This window comes from Girardinichthys multiradiatus, chromosome 1 (genome assembly GCF_021462225.1).
Source record: "Girardinichthys multiradiatus isolate DD_20200921_A chromosome 1, DD_fGirMul_XY1, whole genome shotgun sequence".
NCBI lineage: Eukaryota > Metazoa > Chordata > Actinopteri > Cyprinodontiformes > Goodeidae > Girardinichthys > Girardinichthys multiradiatus.
In genome coordinates, this window is record NC_061794.1 from 42950579 (window position 1) to 42970220 (window position 19642).

General features: G+C 41.0%; 1 protein-coding gene and 1 long non-coding RNA gene across 2 annotated transcripts in view; both read left to right on the forward strand.

Moving 5' to 3' along the window:
- The window catches only part of LOC124867812 (probable phospholipid-transporting ATPase IIA), a 54440-nt gene that overhangs the window by 32565 nt on the left and 2233 nt on the right, over positions 1 to 19642 (forward strand). Inside the window, exons 20-27 of the mRNA XM_047364445.1 lie at positions 1178 to 1267; positions 1539 to 1683; positions 1989 to 2053; positions 2795 to 2950; positions 6800 to 6864; positions 6986 to 7094; positions 7176 to 7233; positions 10039 to 10242. Coding sequence (XP_047220401.1) covers positions 1178 to 1267; positions 1539 to 1683; positions 1989 to 2053; positions 2795 to 2950; positions 6800 to 6864; positions 6986 to 7094; positions 7176 to 7233; positions 10039 to 10242 — 892 coding nt within the window. The remainder of the gene's footprint in view (positions 1 to 1177; positions 1268 to 1538; positions 1684 to 1988; positions 2054 to 2794; positions 2951 to 6799; positions 6865 to 6985; positions 7095 to 7175; positions 7234 to 10038; positions 10243 to 19642) is intronic.
- On the forward strand, positions 4522 to 6147 carry LOC124867817. The gene is made up of 2 exons (XR_007038151.1): positions 4522 to 4722; positions 5128 to 6147. It is a non-coding gene; the product is annotated as an uncharacterized LOC124867817 (long non-coding RNA).

Below are 19642 nucleotides of genomic sequence, written 5' to 3' on the forward strand. Positions count from 1 at the left end.
CGTTTTCCTGCTGAAAATGAACCGTCGCCCCAGTCTCAAGCTCTTAGAACACTGGAGCTCTGATAGAGTGACCATCAGGTTCTTGGTCACCTCCCAGACTAAGGTCTTTCTCCCCTGATTGCTTAGTTTAGATGGTCAGCTAGCTCTAAGAAGAGTCCTGGTGGTTCCAAACTTCTTTCATTTACGATTGATGGAGGCCACTCAGCTCACTGGGTCCTTCAAAGCAGCAGACCTTTTTCTGTATCCTTGTCCAGATTTGTGCCTCAAGTCAATCCTGCCTCGAAGGTGTACAGACAATTCATTTGACTTCATGCTTGGTGTTTGTGCTCTGACCTGCACTGTAAACTGTGGGACCTTATAAAGACAGGTTTGTGCCTTTCTTAATTATATCCAGTCAACTGAATTTACCACAGGTGGACTCTATTTAAGCTATAGAAACATCTTAAGGATGACCAGTGAAAACTGCTGAATTTTGAGCTTCATGACAAAGGCTGTGAATACTTACATAAATGTGATTTCTTGGTTTCTATTTGTAATAAATTTGCAACAATCTCAAACAAACTTATTTCACATTGTTAAATGAGGTATTTGTGTGTAGGATTTGGAGGAACGAGATTAGTTTGATACCATTTGGAATAAGGCTGCAAGATAACTAAATGTGGAAAAAGTGCAACATTGTGGATACTTTCTGGATGCACTGTATACCATTCTATTCAAAGTAACTTTTGTGGTTTAGCTTGTAACGTATTTTGTCTAGTCAGTCACATAATATTAGCTGTAAATCCCAGTGACCAGTCCAGGGTTTACCCGATCTCTCGCCTAGTAACCACTGAAGATAGGTGCCCTATCTTATATTTTAGTAACTTGATTCAGTTGGCATCCCTGCTCCTAACAATCTATCCTGCTCTGTTAAACATTTAGATATTTATTGATTATTTTTTTTTATGTTGCATCTATCAGCTTTTGTTGCAGCATTTGTAAGTTAGTTATTGGGTTTCTCCAGCGTTTACAGACACTGCAGCTGGCTTGAGAGTATCTGCCATTCTTTTCTCTGATAAGCACCAGGCAGACAAAGGCTCACAGATTGCCATCTCTGATAGGTTTCCTCTTGTGTGTGTGCATGGTTTTGGACATATACATAAACGTTAATTTCTAAATGTGGTTGGCATTGCCACAGGTGACAACTCGAGGGGAAGCCCACCTGGAGCTCAACGCTTTCAGGAGAAAACATGACTGCGCTTTGGTGATATCAGGGGATTCGCTTGAAGTAAGTTCGCTCTTATGTGCTTGCGTGTGTAATCTACATCCTACTGACTTATCTGTCTTTATGAAACTGTGATATGTTTTCAGTTTGATGCATGATAAAATCGCATCCACTGTACCTTTTCTGGATGTGGCATCCGTGGTTATAGACACTTTCTAAACCGCTTCTGGAGTTTAACTGTAACTTGGATAAAGGCATTTGAGTTCCACAGCTAAAATCAGTTAAATGTGGTGGTCTGAGGCCCTTATCTGTCCGCATTTCCTTTTTATGGCAGGTTTGTCTGAAATATTATGAGTATGAGTTCATGGAGCTTGCATGTCAGTGTCCCGCTGTGGTTTGCTGTCGATGCACCCCCACCCAGAAGGCACAGATAGTCCGGTTGCTGCAGGAACGCACAGGCAAACTCACCTGTGCAGTCGGTGAGTAGTAATGGTTCTAACCATTCCCTCTGCGTCGTTTTGATCTAAAAAAAATACATTTTTTCTATGTCAACCACAACACCACAAATGTATGAGCCACAAACTGCTGTAACCATCTCAATAGCACTCCTCCTGCCAACTGCAAAACTGCATTTGAGTTTTTACATTTATTTTATTCTGTGATCTGGTCATCTTGTACTCCAGCTTAATTAAAGGCGTGTCTTAGACAGAAGATGGTGTCCAAGCAGTTGGCGCTGGTGAGTGATGTGAATTCTGACACCTCCATGGCTTTTGTTCTCTCCTAGGGGACGGAGGAAACGATGTCAGCATGATCCAGGAAGCCGACTGTGGCGTGGGAGTGGAGGGAAAAGTAAGACTCTGTCCATCTCGTCGCTTCACATCGACGTGACGCACCAAAATATATTGTGCTTCGTACTTCCTGTAAAGATATCTCCCACATCCAGAGAGTTGTGGCAGAGCATGCACACAGATGATTCCCTTTATGAGGATCTGTTGTCCGAGCAGAGGAAGCAGGGATAACAGGAAGTTTTTGTGTTTTAGGGACTCTCTCGGCAACCTGGCTCTTCCAGAGTTTTAGTTGATCATGACCCTGCTTCCGGTTGGGATGGAAATTTTAAGCAGAACTTGTGTTCAAAAATCAGTGGCGATGATTATTCAAAAATATTTATTGCACATGCACACACAGACCACTCAGCATGCAGAATCCAACAATACTCCCTACCAGCATCCTTACTAAGATGTCGCTGTGGTGGAGAAGCTGGTAACATGCTGCAGGTTGTTGGTGTTTGCAAACATAATCAATCAGATTTGTTATTAGAATATCAGGATGTCTACATTTTACTGTAAATTATTTGATTTTGTACACTAAATGAGTCTATACTCTGTAATGGATAGACTGGTTCTGATCTATTTTGTAGTTTGTGTTCAGATCTATGAATATCCTTATTTTAACAGTTGCTTTGTGATATTAAACCCATAATTTAATGATGTTAATCCTGATGTTTACTTGTCCTAATAGTTGATCAACGTAACTTCTGTTACATTTGTATCGATGCTCTGTCCTCACTTGCCTCTGTCTTTTATTCTGCAGGAAGGAAAGCAAGCCTCTCTGGCCGCCGACTTCTCTGTGACTCAGTTCAAACATTTGGGTCGCCTCCTCATGGTCCACGGTCGGAACAGCTACAAAAGATCTGCAGCCCTCAGCCAGTTTGTCATCCACAGGAGCCTGTGCATCAGCACCATGCAGGTACTGCCAAGCTGAAACATTTTTTGGGTTTTGACGTTGAGTCAAGAAGAAATTTTAACCTCAGACTGCAGTGCCTTGAAAAAAATCATAACAGCTCTTAAACCTGTTCACATTTTATCACATTAGAACAATAAACTTAATGATCTGATTCATTGTGTTTGATGAACAAAAGTGCATATTTGTGAAGTGGAAAGAATATGGTTCAGGGTTTTTCAAATGATTACCAAATTCAAGGAGGGTATTAATCAGAGAGTAGGACTGTTGTAGCTTTGGAGGAGCAGGAGAGATCCATGGCTCAGGTGGGAGAATCTATCAGAAGGACAACTGCTAGTTGTGCACTCCACAAGTCTGGTTTTTATGGAGTAGCAAGTGGCTGTTAAAGAAAAGGTATAACAGGGTTCATACGGGTGCTTGAAATCCTTAAAAATGCTTAATGTTTTGAAGGTTTAGAAAGTCCTTGATTTTTGTATTAAGTCCTTGAACGTTCTTCACCTTCTAACGGCACTTTTCTGTAATTAATAGCACTAAAACAGCTTAATTGAAAACCTCAATTTGATATTTGTTTCACAAAATACAGCGATCATTTTGTGTTTAATGAAGTCTCAGAAAGCCTCGCTGTCGGGGTGTGAGCAGTAGACATCACCTGGTGAAAAAACCAGCCGCTGGACCGGTGGCATCCTCTGGCATAGCCATGAAGCAGACGTAACTGTGTCTTGCTAGTCGAGCATGTCTCTGGTGAGCGGGAGCAAACAGCATGCCAGGCGGTTGCTATTTTAATGACTGCTGGCTTGAAAAGGCTAGATACAAAACATGGTTGAAATGAGGACCAAATCTTCAAGCAGCTTCCTGTGGGACGGAATCTTAAATTTAAGCTAGCTTACAACTAGCCAGGTATATTGCAAATTGATCGTTTGAGGGATGGATTGAGCCAGGGTTTTATGTCATCTGCTGTACTTTAAAATGAGCAACAACACAACATTTTTATTGAAAATGCTAGTAGTTGTGGTTAGCTCGTGGTTTAATTACGCAAAAAGTAGCTGTGGCTTGGCAATGTGCCGTCATGCTTGCTGTGCCTCTGATGTCTTTTGGGCTCCTTCTGCTGATATGTCCATTTCATATTAATACTACAACTTGCCAGAATTTAATCAATTCCATAGTATTTTAGATTGTTTATAGACTCCCTTCACATACGGAATGCTGCGTGTGCCATTATGGGGGAAGTTTACTGCCCAAAATCAAGAGCTCATATTTTCAATTTGAGAGCAGGATTTCATTCTGCTTGTACTCAAACTAGTAATGCTTGCACTTTTCTTTTAAATATTCTCTGTTCTCTCTCAAATCTTTGTGTCTGTGCTCTGATCTAATGCTTCTTGCATAGGTAATTTCTCCTCCTGTTTGCTTCATCCTCCATACGTGCAAACTTGTTCTCTGCTCGGATCAAAACTGCGCTCTCAAGTTTCTTCCCTGCTCGCAAATTATTTTTGCTCTCTCTCAAATTAAAGTCGTATCATCTCCTAGCAACCATATCAGCCAATAGAATGACAATGTGCAACTGCTAGGTCACAGGCTTAGTTGGGGTGCGCTTGTTTCCTTCCACTGAGCGTACCTGTGTTGCTACTTCCCTGACCCAGGTCATACGGAGCAAAATCTGGACGTAAGTGTTCGTATGCATCCGGTGCGCAGCGTGATTTTGTGAAATAGGTCAATCTACTTCAATGGATAGCTCAACTCAGTGAAGTACAATGACAATGGATGATTCAAACTATCTGGAAGTAAGTGATTTTAAACATTCAGTAGTTTAATATTTATGTCTGTTTCTATCAACATAAACAACACTAAAATAAAATATGACAATCAAACACATCTTTCAGTGAAAGACATATTTAAGAGTTGCATTGTAAATTTGCTAATTCATCTAGTATGTCAAAGATAAAGTTAAGTATTTACAATATTACTGCTATAACAATATTTTCAGTAAAACGGTGACAACGCTAACCTTACATTACAAGGGTTTGGTCCTTGTTGGGTTAAATTAAACACTTTCTTTTTACTTATCGGATAGCTATTTATGATATCTGAATCATATATTTTATAAATAAATGCTTATTCTTCATTTTTCATAATTTAAGTGCTTTACAATAAAATAACTAATGTTATACTTTCTACCATTGATACAGACTCTGCTGAGGCATCAAATTCTGGAGCAGTTGCAGAGCCAAATGAAATATGTTCTCCGTCATCAATTGTAGCAACACAGGCACAGTCAGTAGAAGGAAACAAGCGCACCCCAACTAAGCCTGTGACCTAGCAGTTGCACACTGTCATTCTGTTGGCTGATACGGTTGCTAGGAGATGATACGAATTTAATCTGAGAGAGAGCAAAAAGAATTTGCGAGCAGGGAAGAAACCTGAGAGCGCAGTTTTGATCTGAGCAGAGAACAAGTTTGCACGTATGGAGGATGAAGCAAACAGGAGGAGAAATTACCTATGCAAGAAGCATTAGATCAGAGCGCAGACACAAAGATTTGAGTGAGAACAGAGTATATTTGAAAGAAAGCATATTTTGTTTTGTTGCAAGCATGACTAAGTTTGAGTACAAGCAGAATGAAATCCTGCTCTCAAATTGAAAATATGTGCTCTTGATTTTGGCAGTAAATTTCCCCCATATGCTGTGGTTACGAAGCTCAATGAAAAAAAGGGCCACAGAGATACAGACTGCTCTGAAGTTTGGTGCTGGAAATGTTTGAAAATTTACCTTGAAAATGCTTGAAAAGTGCTTAAACCTTAAACCCTGTCATAAGAAATACCATTCCTGTAGGGAATACAGGCGCTCTGGCCAGATGAGGCAAAAATGAACTGATGGTTCTACATGCAAAAGAGTAACAGTGCACATCAACCCGAACATGCCATTTACAAGGCAAAACCTGGTGGTGGCGGTGAGGGGAATGTTATTTTTCAGCAGATACAGGAAAGGTTAGAGTTCATGTAAGGAGGGTTAGAGCTAAATAAAAGACAATGCTGGAAAAAAAAAATAGTTTGGGAGGCTGCAAAAGAAATGTACACACACATTTTAGATTTTTTTTGTAAATATAACAAAAATGTATCATTTTTCTTTCAATTCACAATTATTGCCTACTTTAGCTTGTCACATAAAATCTCAATAAAATACAATAAGGTTTGTGGTGAAAATGTTCAAATGGAGTGGAGACTTTTGCAAGGCACTGTAAATAGAAAACTAGTGTGTTCCAAAAAAGCTTGCATACCTACAGACAGGCAAATGTCTCAAGGCCAGCCATGGGAAGGTGGGGTGGACGATGACTCAGAGGATGCAGGCAGTGGTGCCTTTCGAAGTCAACACCCCCGACAGCATTCCCATGTCCCAATCCAACCTCAGCCCCCGATCTGGAGGGACAACCCATGAGTCACTGCACCGTGGACTGGGGTTTTCGAGAGGTTTGTCTGTCAGTTTGGAGCTGGATGCTTGGTTGGCATAATAGTTGGCAGCTCAGTACTGGCATCATTCATCCTCCAGGTTTAACTGAGAGGCTTGAATCAGTCAGTGTTGACTAGTTCCCTGCAGCTGTGGTGTAGTGAGGTCTAAAACACTTTACACCTTGGATTCTGGCTCCTGAATTGTTCCCATTTGATTTAGTTTTTACAACACTGTTTAAATGTTATCTGTTGCACTAACATGGAAAACATGTTATTCGTATCTTATAAAAGAATGCAGGGAATTTTCTCACATTGCTTTTCACAGCACACTGCCATTTGAGCCAATATATGAAAGTAATATATAAATGGAATGAAACTGGATATTTTTCTTATACTGCTATTTGTCCGTTTTTGCAGGCAGTTTTCTCCTCTGTTTTCTACTTTGCCTCAGTCCCGCTCTACCAGGGATTTCTGATTATTGGGTGAGACATGAGCCTCTGAGTGGTGATGACGCATCACCAAAATATTTGACTGATTTCCTGAAATGTCCTGTGTATTAGAGAAGAGGAAAATGTGGTAAATCGGTTGTCTCATCTGTTGCAGTTATTCCACCATCTACACCATGTTCCCCGTTTTCTCTCTGGTGTTGGATAAAGATGTTAAGTCGGAGGTTGCCATGCTTTACCCAGAGCTTTATAAGGACCTGTTGAAGGTATTGCTGAATAACACTATGTAGCTATGCAGCTACACATGTTGAAAAGATGTTCTTCTTATGCTTCTTTTACTTTCACAGGGTCGACCGCTGTCTTTCAAGACATTTCTAATATGGGTCCTTATAAGTATATATCAAGGTAAGTTTAATAATTGGACTGTGGTGGATTGAACCAGTCCCTACAGTCAGATATTCAATACAATTCCTCACTTTGATTTTTATATTTTGTCACATTACATCCACAAGCCTCCGTGTCAAACAGACCAGCATGAAGTTGTACATAGTTGGAAATGGAATGATGCATGATTTTTAAGCTATTTAACAAATAATAATCTGAAAAATGTGGCATGCATTTGGATTTAGGCCTGTAAGTGAACGATTTGTTGAACCATCTGCAAGTTGCTTGATTTACATCTACAAGGCCTTTGCGATATTGCTGTTTTTGCACAACCAGAAGATTTCTGTCTCTTCTTCTTTGCAAAGTAGCTCAAACTCAGTCAGATCACATAAAGTGTGACTGTAAACATCAATTTTCTAGTGTTGTTACAAATTCCCAGTTGGATTTCTGGCTTGGACTGGGCCATTCTAACACCTGAATATGCTTTGATATAAACCACTCCATTGCAGCTCTGGCTGCATGTTTAGGGTTGTTGTCCTGCTGGAAGGTGAACCTCCGCCCCTGTCTCAAATGTTTTGCTGACTGCTCCTCCAGAATAGCCCTTTATTTAACTCAATCCAACTTCCCATCAATTCCACTTACTTTCCCTGTTCCTGCTGAAGGAAACAGCACCCCCACAGCATGGTGCTGCCGTCGTGTTTCACTGTGGGAATGTTGAGTTCAGGATGATGTGGGGTGTTAGCTGCCAAACAGTGGTTTTCATCTCATCTGACCAGAGCACCTTCTTTCACATGTTTCCTCTAAACTGCAAACATGACTTCTTGGCTTTCTTGTTGCCGCCGTTCCATGAAGGCCAGATTTGTTGTGGAGTGCATTACTAACAGTTGTCCTGTTGAACAATTATCCAGCCTAAACTGTGGATCTCTGCAACTCCTCCAAAGTCACCATGGGCCTCTTGGCTGCTTCCCTGATTAATGTGTTCCTTGTCCAGCCCGTCAGTTTAGTTGGATAGCTATGTCTTGGTAGGTGCACAACAATATTTTGTGGCATTTATTGTATTACCAATAAAAGTGACAAAATGTGTAAAATTTTCTTAGTCTTTTCTGGCAACACATCTGTTGCTACCTACAGTCAGAGTCCGTTAGACACCAAATGTTGCTTTAACAATGAAACTTACTGATTATTAAATTGTACATCACTATGTATAATTGTAGCACAAAACATGACACAGTACTTGAATTCAAGCATCATTTCAAATAGTTAAAACATCAAATATAATGATCCAAATCAAACTGTCAGTTTTATCAGAGCTCTGTGATGATGAAGTTCAGGTTGGCTGAGGATGTGTCTAACAGACAGCTGCGTCGCTCTGCCTTAGTCACACATCACTCAACAGCCCACGCACTTTGAAAGGAGAGGCAACTTTCCGACACGCACCGTTTGCCATGAAAAGCTGTTTACCGGGGCATTCTGAGCTGCACCTGAAACTTTTTATCTATTTCTAACAAAACAGGAGTTTTCATTTTTACAAGTGGGCTTAAGCTTGTTTGCAAATCACTCCTGCGTCTGTTGCTTTCACTTTGTCTCCTGTGTGTATTTCCAACTTATAAAACACCTTACAGTGTATATTTGATAATGATGGAACATTTTTCTTTCATTCTAGAGAGCTCTGCTGAAAGGCTTGAAATGTGCACATACGAAAAATCTTTGCAGGTTTAACTAAACCATTTTTAATAAATATAACAGCTGCACGAATAAAGCAAACATGTTCTGATTTTGATCTGGATACTTTTAAAGTACGCTTTGGTTTTTTATTGTTACCTGATTTGAAATCTGCTGTCTTGTTGGTTACCAGCAGGCAGTAAATGATAAATGCATTTTCTGTTTTCACCATCCTTTTCCTGTTAGGCTTGTTTTACTTGCCTGAAACATGTATTAGGGCATAAACACGGCTTATTTGTTTTATGATGTTTCCTATTTATAGATCATTTCTACGTGTAAATAAAAGATGAAAACATTAAGTTCCCCTCGGCTGGTCGGTATGTGTAAAGCAGACCAGACTTGTTGCATATTTCTGTGTCATATTAGAAAACTTTATTTTCTATATATCAGAGTTTCTTAAGATCAGTGTTCAGAAATCTATCAACTGCTCTGGTCTTGATCTGGACTGCCGTCTGCCAATCAGGAAGCTCTGCTCTGAATGGAAACATCATTGTTTAAAACCTACATTATATTGTTATTAAAAACCATAAACTTAAAGGAAAAAGGTTAGGAAAGATTGTCTGGTTTTCTATATTTCTATATTGGTACATGAAAAACTGTCTGAATAGTATTAAAAATTAAAATCTTGGGAGAAATGCACCCTGTACGATATGGCTTCATGTGTGTGATTTTGCTCATGCATAAATTTGTTCCACTTTGACGTCTGTACCCTTCACATGCTGGTAGTTGCACAATACAACTATACAAGCATCCAGAGTTGTGCAAACCTAAAATGCAATCTGCTATTAAACTCCTTGAAATGTTGGTACCACTGTCTAATACGTGTAGGAGGCATCCTTTGTGTCTGCTGACATGTTTGGATGCACCAACAACTGCCAGCAACATGTTGCTCGAATTGATGCCATCATTTTTGGCTTTAGGTGCTGGTTCTAGAGGAGCCGGCTCTTTGCAAACCCAATCAAAGATTGACCTATCTTAGGTCTCACCCATGCTTTTCTGGTCTGTGGGTGCATTAGAAATTAAAACAACTAAGTCTGTTTATGTCATGTATACATGTTCCCAGAACTTACTACAGTATGTTTTTATAAATGTGCACATCCACAGGGAGCATCATCATGTACGGAGCCATGCTGCTGTTTGAGTCGGAGTTTGTCCACATTGTTGCCATTTCCTTCACCTCCCTGATTCTGACCGAGCTGCTGATGGTGGCTCTGACCGTTCAGACGTGGCATTGGCTCATGATAGTCGGCGAGCTCCTGAGTTTGGCGTGTTACATCGCTTCGCTTGTCTTCCTGCACGAATTCATAGGTGAGCAAAAAGTCATAATCAGTCCTAATTTCAACCACGTTGAAAATGGATCAGTCTGTTGCAGTGCCTTGTCTTTTGAGAAAACAAAACCAACAGCCGATATAATTTCAGTGCAGACTGAATTGTGTTTTTCCGCTTTGACCGGCCTTGAAATGGCACATCAACATGCAGCGGCATGAGGAGGGGAGTGGTCATTTTTAATGTGTCTCCAGTGTGCGATAAGCTGTGGTATGCTGGATATTAGCAGGTCTAAAGGTGAAAGTATTGACAATGTGACCTGGTGTGACTCAGGTTCAGGCATGCTGAAGTATCAAAGAGGAAATGCCACCAGTGTGATTTGTTTCCTTTGAGCTATGTTTATAACACTGGGTAGAAGAAAAATGTCCTCATTATTGAATATGAATACGTTCAGAATCAATTTGAAAGGCAAACACTTGCAGCAGGAAAGTTAGGATGTATATGTATTTTTAGGAATAATCTCTATTTCATTGTGTTTGTTGCCAGGCTGTTGAGCATCTATTTACTTTGGAAACCCCAAAATAATCCAGTTTTACTTTTTCATATATTAAGACTCCTGTAACACATAATGCTCTGACCAAAAGCTCTCCAGGTCTTTATTTTCAGCTTTATGTGGGGCGTGGAGTTCCATTTCCAGCCTGCAATCTGGACCACTGAGGAGAATGACTGGCGTGTGGTCAACTTTACCATTTTTGGACACTTTTTCTTTTTCCTCCCTCTTGAAGTCGGACTAAAATAGACTTTAGATGCTGTTTTGTTGCATGTGCAGTTTATACATTTAACTGAGCATTTTACAATATTTCCTTTTCTTCTGTCTACTGCATATTAATCTGTCTGGGTAAAATGCTGTTCCCACCCAGGACGATTCCAAGGAAAAATCATAAAGACAAGAAGTTATTGTCAGTTAAATATGAACACGGTCAGCACTATATGTTGCATTCGTCTTATTGAAACAGAGGTTTTGAAACCCTCAGTGCTCTATTTATGTCAGTGAGACAAAATGCACAATATACCCGTTGCTTATTGTGAATGAATTATTGTTGCTGTACCCAGTTTGCTTACTGTAAAAGTTTGCACAGCACCAGTGAGTTTCTGTGATGCTATTTTTCAAATAGATGTATAAACGTTTTTGCTGTTAAGAGTTACTGTACATTTCATTCTTTATAATCCTAATCAAACATGAGTTGCACAAACATAATGGTTGCTGCCTGTGACCTAAAGCCTTTAGTCACACCTGTGTGCAAAAAGAAAAAGAAAAACTTTAAGTTAAAATGTAATAATAGAGACTGTATCTTTTTAAAAAGAGTATTTTTTTAACTGTGTATATGAATATTCTTTTTCTTGTTTAAAGGAGACATATCATGCTTTTAAATCCTTTTCACATTTAAATCATTCAGTTGTCGTCTATTTAAAGTGGATCCGCAATGCTTTGGTCTGAACTCCTTGTTATTGTAGCTCCACAGGCCCCTCTTTTACCTGTTCTGAGGTGTGTCTGAGAGCAACTCATTTTGGTGCTGTCTCTTAAAACACTATCCATCCCATTCGGCCATTTTTGTAGTTCGATATAGATAGAATTATCTAGTGCCGCACAAACATTTTATTCCCGAATCGATTAAAAGATGTCAACAAAGGAAGACAATTCCATGTAGCCTTACATGTGCAAGCCAGACTCTGTCCCAGAGTGAGAGGAGAATGAAGATAATGAACCGGCAGGACCGTGCCTTTAAATAAACGCATCGCAGTGGTGTGTGATTACTATATTTACACCCTCTCCATCTATACCAAGTAACAACATTGAGGAGTGTAGTTTACACGTAGAAGAGGTTCTGATGGTTGGGGACGGTGTGATGAATTTAGATATTATTATTATTATCTACACAATTAGGTGTGAGTTAAAAGGAAAATAATTTTCGGCTCCTGCACATTAATACATGCAGGCAGGGGTTGGCTGTTGTTGGGGTCATCCATTTCGACATGCGCTGCTCAACAGACGTCGCAGCTCTGACGTCACTTGGGAATATAAAACCCACGGAAAATAAACTTTCATTTATTTTCCGCCATTTCCAGCATGTCTCACGGGACGACGCAACGGAGGTGCATATCTGGAGAGACAAAAGCTCGCAGGCGAACCTTTTCTCCACACAGCTATTCCTGGAAGAGTTTGAAAGCTGGAATTCTGTCTGATACAAGAAGGTCAGAAGATTCATATACCGATAGAAGACCCCGCCGACACTCCAGCGCAGATGAAAACCCACAAAGGGTTGTGTCCAAGGAAATGAGTTTTCCTCCTTGTTGATTCAGTCGACTGCAACGGTTCCTCATATTTTCCCCATTTTGGTTGGATGAGAGGTTTACCGTTTTTGAGTTGGTCACGTGTATTAAGAGGTCTGGGCAGGCTGAAGCATAGTTAAGGTGATCATGTACAGCGCTTTGAATGTCTTGTTACTGAAAAGCACTACAGGTCCTTCTCAAAAAATTAGCATATTGTGATAAAGTTCATTATTTTCCATAATGTCATGATGAAAATTTAACATTCATATATTTTAGATTCATTGCACACAACTGAAATATTTCAGGTCTTTTATTGTCTTAATACGGATGATTTTGGCATACAGCTCATGAAAACCCAAAATTCCTATCTCACAAAATTAACATATCATTAAAAGGGTCTCTAAACGAGCTATGAACCTAATCATCTGAATCAACGAGTTAACTCTAAACACCTGCAAAAGATTCCTGAGGCCTTTAAAACTCCCAGCCTGGTTCATCACTCAAAACCCCAATCATGGGTAAGACTGCCGACCTGACTGCTGTCCAGAAGGCCACTATTGACACCCTCAAGCAAGAGGGTAAGACACAGAAAGACATTTCTGAACAAATAGGCTGTTCCCAGAGAGCTGTATCAAGGCACCTCAGTGGGAAGTCTGTGGGAAGGAAAAAGTGTGGCAGAAAACGCTGCACAATGAGAAGAGGTGACCGGACCCTGAGGAAGATTGTGGAGAAGGGCCGATTCCAGACCTTGGGGGACCTGCGGAAGCAGTGGACTGAATCTGGAGTAGAAACATCCAGAGCCACCGTGCACAGGCGTGTGCAGGAAATGGGCTACAGGTGCCGCATTCCCCAGACCTGTGCTACAGAGAAGCAGCACTGGACTGTTGCTCAGTGGTCCAAAGTACTTTTTTCGGATGAAAGCAAATTCTGCATGTCATTCGGAAATCAAGGTGCCAGAGTCTGGAGGAAGACTGGGGAGAAGGAAATGCCAAAATGCCAGAAGTCCAGTGTCAAGTACCCACAGTCAGTGATGGTCTGGGGTGCCGTGTCAGCTGCTGGTGTTGGTCCACTGTGTTTTATCAAGGGCAGGGTCAATGCAGCTAGCTATCAGGAGATTTTGGAGCAGTTCATGCTTCCATCTGCTGAAAAGCTTTATGGAGATGAAGATTTCATTTTTCAGCACGACCTGGCACCTGCTCACAGTGCCAAAACCACTGGTAAATGGTTTACTGACCATGGTATCACTGTGCTCAATTGGCCTGCCAACTCTCCTGACCTGAACCCCATAGAGAATCTGTGGGATATTGTGAAGAGAACGTTGAGAGACTCAAGACCCAACACTCTGGATGAGCTAAAGGCCGCTATCGAAGCATCCTGGGCCTCCATAAGACCTCAGCAGTGCCACAGACTGATCTCCTCCATGCCACGCCGCATTGAAGCAGTCATTTCTGCAAAAGGATTCCCGACCAAGTATTGAGTGCATAACTGTACATGATTATTTGAAGGTTGACGTTTTTTGTATTAAAAACACTTTTCTTTTATTGGTCGGATGAAATATGCTAATTTTGTGAGATAGGAATTTTGGGTTTTCATGAGCTGTATGCCAAAATCATCCGTATTAAGACAATAAAAGACCTGAAATATTTCAGTTAGTGTGCAATGAATCTAAAATATATGAATGTTAAATTTTCATCATTACATTATAGAAAATAATGAACTTTATCACAATATGCTAATTTTTTGAGAAGGACCTGTATATAAATAAACTTACCTTACCTTACCAGTAGTTAATCCAAAGTATTAACTTGCTGATTGCAATACTGATTGAAGTGTTCTGAGCTGTTTTGATTTGCTGTGCAAGTGTGCTGAACCGCGCAGTGCGGAGGCAATCAGCAAGGTGCGTGTTCATGTTTTTGTCCGGCTGTTTCCAAATCAGCCAGGAGTTAGAAGTTGGGCTTTTAAAGTTTTTCCATTTAAAGCAGCTGCGGTCTGGGCCTCGTGGTCTGACCACTCCTTTTGTACCAGTTTTATTACTGGAGTTTTTCCACTGAGTTTCCGCCTCAGAGTTTTATGATCCTTTGTTCGAGATTTGGGGCGATAGTGGTTAGTGGTTAAGGACGCAGCCCACAGTCTATCAGCTGATTGCTGAAAATCAAGACATCAGCACACCAGGAGGGCTTCTCTTTCCAAGTTAACCCAAATTGCACATTTTGTCCATAAAACTGCTGGTTTGATCTTCTTAGACACTCAATGCGCATATATTTTCATTTATTGTGAGGTAGTCATTTTTATCCCCTTTGTGTACAATATTGCTTGTTAGTTAGGTTAAGGTTTTTGGACCAGAATAGTAATTACATCAGGCCTATATTGTTTCAATACATTTTCACATATATACAGTACAGACCAAACGTTTGGACACACCTTCTCATTCAAAGAGTTTTCTTTATTTTCATGAGTATGAATATTGTAGCTTCACACTGAAGGCATCAAAACTATAAATTAACACATGTGGAATTATATACTGAACAAAAAAGTGTGAAACAACTGAAAATATGTCTTATATTCTAGGTTCTTCAAAGTAGCCACCTTTTGATTTGATTACTGCTCCACACACTCTTGGCATTCTGTTGATGAGCTTCAAGAGGTCGTCACCTGAAATGGTTTTCACTTCACAGGTGTGCCCTGTCAGGTTTAATAAGTGGGATTTCAAGCCTTAAAAATGGAATTGGGACCATCAGTTGTGTTGTGCAGGAGGTGGATACAGTACACAGCTGATAGTCCTACTGAATAGACTGTTAGAATTTGTATTATGGCAAGAAAAAAGCAGCTAAGTAAAGAAAAACGAGTGGCCATCATTACTTTAAGAAATGAAGGTCAGTCAGTCTGAACAATTGGGAAAACTTTGAAAGTGTCCCCAAGTGCCGTCACAAAAACCATCAAGTGCTACAAAGAAACTGGCTCACATGAGGACCGCCCCAGGAAAGGAAGACCAAGAGTCACCTCTGCTGCGGACGATAAGTTCATCCGAGTCACCAGCCTAAGAAATCACAGGTTAACAGCAGCTCAGATTAGAGAACAGGTCAATGCCACACAGAGTTCTAGCAGCAGATACATCTCTAGAACAACTGTTAAGAGGACACTGTGTGAATCAGGCCTTCCTGGTAAAATAGTTGCTAGGAAACCACTGCTGAGGACAGGCAACAAGCAGAAGAGACTTGTTTGGGCTAAAGAACACAAGGAATGGACATTAGACCAGTGGAAATCTGTGCTTTGGTCTGATGAGTCCAAGTTTGATATCTTTGGTTCCAACCACCGTGTCTTTGTGCGGCGCAGAAGAGGTGAACGGATGGACTCTACATGCCTGGTTCCCACCGTGAAGCATGGAGGAGGAGGTGTGATGGTGTGGGGGTGCTTTGATGGTCACACTGTTGGGGATTTATTCAAAATTGAAGGCATACTGAACCAGCATGGCTACCACAGCATCTTGCAGCAGCATGCTATTCCATCCGGTTTGCGTTTAGTTGGACCATCATTTATTTTTCAACAGGACAATGACTCCAAACACACCTCCAGGCTGTGTAAGGGCTATTTGACCAAGAAGGAGAGTGATGGGGTGCTGCGCCAGATGACCTGGCCTCCACAGTCACCGGACCTGAACCCACTCGAGATGGTTTGGGGTGAGCTGGACCGCAGAATCAAGGCAAAAGGACCAACAAGTGCTAAGCATCTCTGGGAACTCCTTCCAGACTGTTGGAAAACCATTTGAGGTGACCACCTCTTGAAACTCATCAACAGAATGCCAAGAGTGTGTGGAGCAGTAATCAAAGCAAAAGGTGTCTACTTTGAAGAACCTAGAATATAAGACATATTTTCAGTTGTTTCAGACTTTTTTGTTCAGTATATAATTCCACATGTGTTAATTCATAGTTTTGATGCCTTCAGTGTGAAGCTACAATATTCATACTCATGAAAATAAAGAAAACTCTTTGAATGAGAAGGTGTGTCCAAACTTTTGGTCTGTACTGTACACTGCTCAAAAAATAAAGGGAACACTTAAACAACACAAAATAACTCCAAGTAAATCAAACTTCTGTGAAATCAAACTGTCCACTTAGGAAGCAACACTGATTGACAATCAATTTCACATGTTGTTGTACAAATGAAAAAGACAACAGGGGGAAATCTTTGACGATTAGCAAGACACTCAATAAAGGAGTGGTTCTGCAGGTGGGGACCACAGACCACTTCTCAGTACTTATGCTTTCTGGCTGATGTTTTGGTCACTTTTGAATGTTGGTGGTGCTTTCACACTCGTGGTAGCATGAGACGGACTCTACAACCCACACAAGTGGCTCAGGTAGTGCAGCTCATCCAGGATGGCACATCAATGCGAGCTGTGGCAAGAAGGATTGCTGTGTCTGTCAGCGTAGTGTCCAGAACCTGGAAGCGCTACCAGGAGACAGGCCAGTACACCAGGAGACGTTGAGGAGGCCGTAGGAGGACAACAACCCAGCAGCAGGACCACTACCTCCACCTTTGTGCAAGGAGGAAGAAGAGGAGCACTGCCAGAGCCCTGCAAAATGACCTCCAGCAGGCCACAAATGTGCATGTGTCTGCACAAACGATTAGAAACCAACTCCATGAGGATGGTATGAGGGCCCGACGTCGTGCTCACAGCCCAACACCGTGCAGGATACTTGGCATTTGCCAGAGAACCTCTGGATTGGCAAATTCGCCACTGGCGCCCTGTGCTCTTCACAGATGAAAGCAGGTTCACACTGAGCACATGTGACAGACGTGACAGAGTCTGGAGACACCGTGGAGAGCGATCTGCTGCCTGCAACATCCTTCAGCATGACTGGTTTGGCAGTGGTTCAGTAATGGTGTGGGTTGGTATTTCTTTCCGTGTGCTCGCCAGAGGTAGCCTGACTGCTATGGAAGCAAATGGTTACCATATTTCAAATGAAAAAGCATTTTCAGAAAAAGCCTTTTTTAAGAATGTGGCTGCATTATTTGACCCACAAATAAAATTAGTAATCAATCATCCTATTTGCATTTGCATTTTCTTCTTCACGACTGCACATTTTATGCCATAATCAAAAAGAAAACAAAGCAGACATTGCTTTTTCGTTTTCGTGGTCTGCCCGCAAAGTACTGCCCAGAACTCGAAAACGAAAAAGCAATGTCTGCTTTGTTTTCTTTTTGATTATGGCATAAAATGTGCAGTCGTGAAGAAGAAAATGCAAATGCAAATAGGATGATTGATTACTAATTTTATGTATGGGTCAAATAATGCAGCCACATTCTTAAAATGAAAAAGCATTTCTGAAAATGCTTTTTCATTTGAAATATGGTAACAATTTGCTTCCATAGACTGCCATTAGGTACCGAGATGAGATCCTCAGACCCCTTGTGAGAACATATGCTGGTGCGGTTGGCCCTGGGTTCCTCCTAATGCAGGACAATGCTAGACCTCATGTGGCTGGAGTGTGTCAGCAGTTCCTGCAAGATGAAGACATTGAAGCTATGGACTGGCCCGCCCGTTCCCCAGACCTGAATCCGATTGAACACATCTGGGACATCATGTCTCGCTCCATCCACCAACAGACCATGCACCACAGACTGTCCAGGAGTTGTCGGATGCTTTAGTCCAGGTCTGGGAGGAGATCCCTCAGGAGACCATCCGCCGTCTCATCAGGAACATGCCCAGGTGTTGTAGGGAGGTCATAAAGGCACGTGGAGACCACACACAATACTGAGCCTCATTTTGACTTGTTTTAAGGACATTACATCAAAGTTGGATCAGCCTGTAGTGTGTTTTTTTACTTTAATTTTGTGTGTGACTCCAAATCCAGGCCTCCATTGGTTAATAAATTTGATTCCCATTGATGATTTTTGTGTGATTTTGTTGTCAGCACATTCAACTTTGTACAGAACAAAGTATTCAATGAGAATATTTCATTCATTCAGATCTAGGATGTGTTATTTGAGTGTTACCTTTATTTTGTGTGTGTATAACGACCCCAAAATTGCACCTTTCAAGAGACACGCTTACGATGCTGAGTTCAAACTCAAGGCTGTCAACTACGCAGTCGAACATGGGAATAGAGCAGCATCGAGAGAATTCAACAGTTAACGCTACTATATTGTGAATGTACTAACGTTTGATTTAGTGCATCAAACTGTTTCTTTTACGTGTTTACTGAATCAGGGAAAAGTTCCCTTTCACGTTTTAACTAACGTTTGATTTCAACTTCAACTTCATAGACTCCAATGCATTCCTAACGTGCGGTTGGCTCTATTCAATAGAATTCTATGTAGAGGAGACCTTACCATGAGAGTGAATGGAGTTATCAGAACGCTGGTTTGTAGTGTATTAATAAAGTTTGACTGACTGACTTATCTGACTGTTTTGTTGACATTCTCTTTAACACAGCTCCATCTAGTGGATGCATAACGCAACCCCAGTCAAACGTTTGACTGCAGTAGCCTCTATTCTATCCGCCTTATAATCCGGTGCCCCCCAATATATGGAAACAGTTCTAAAATAGGCCATTCATTGAAGGTGCGCCTTATAATCCGGTGCGCCTTATAGTGCGGAAAATACGGTAATGATTTTTGGTTAAGAAATTATGTTTCTGAATTATGATTTTTAATTATAAATTTTGATTAATTAATCAATAATAATAATCCTTACACAGTTAATCCCTCAAATGTGCAGAAAAATGGGAAATCACAGCAGACAGAAAACTTGCCTAACCTCAGAGAGCATTCCGCAGCTTAGCTTTGTTTTTCTGGGAGCCCGTGGGCCTGGCTCCTCAGCTGTCCATCCATTGCGCCTGCGCTCTTACATTGTAGTCCCAAAGAACGACAAAAAAGACTTTAGTTCCTGTTGTTGAACCAACAGACTATAATTGTAACAAAGCCAAATGTGAGTTAGCAGCAGGGCTGCTGCATCTGCAGTGACAAGTCTGAGACGATGTGTTCGATGACAATGAAAGCACCCAAAGATTTTAATAGCACTGTAACTGATTATGATGAATGGTCATTTCATTTTCAAACAATAATACTGGGTCTACTTATACCGCTACCATGGCAATCATCAAAAACT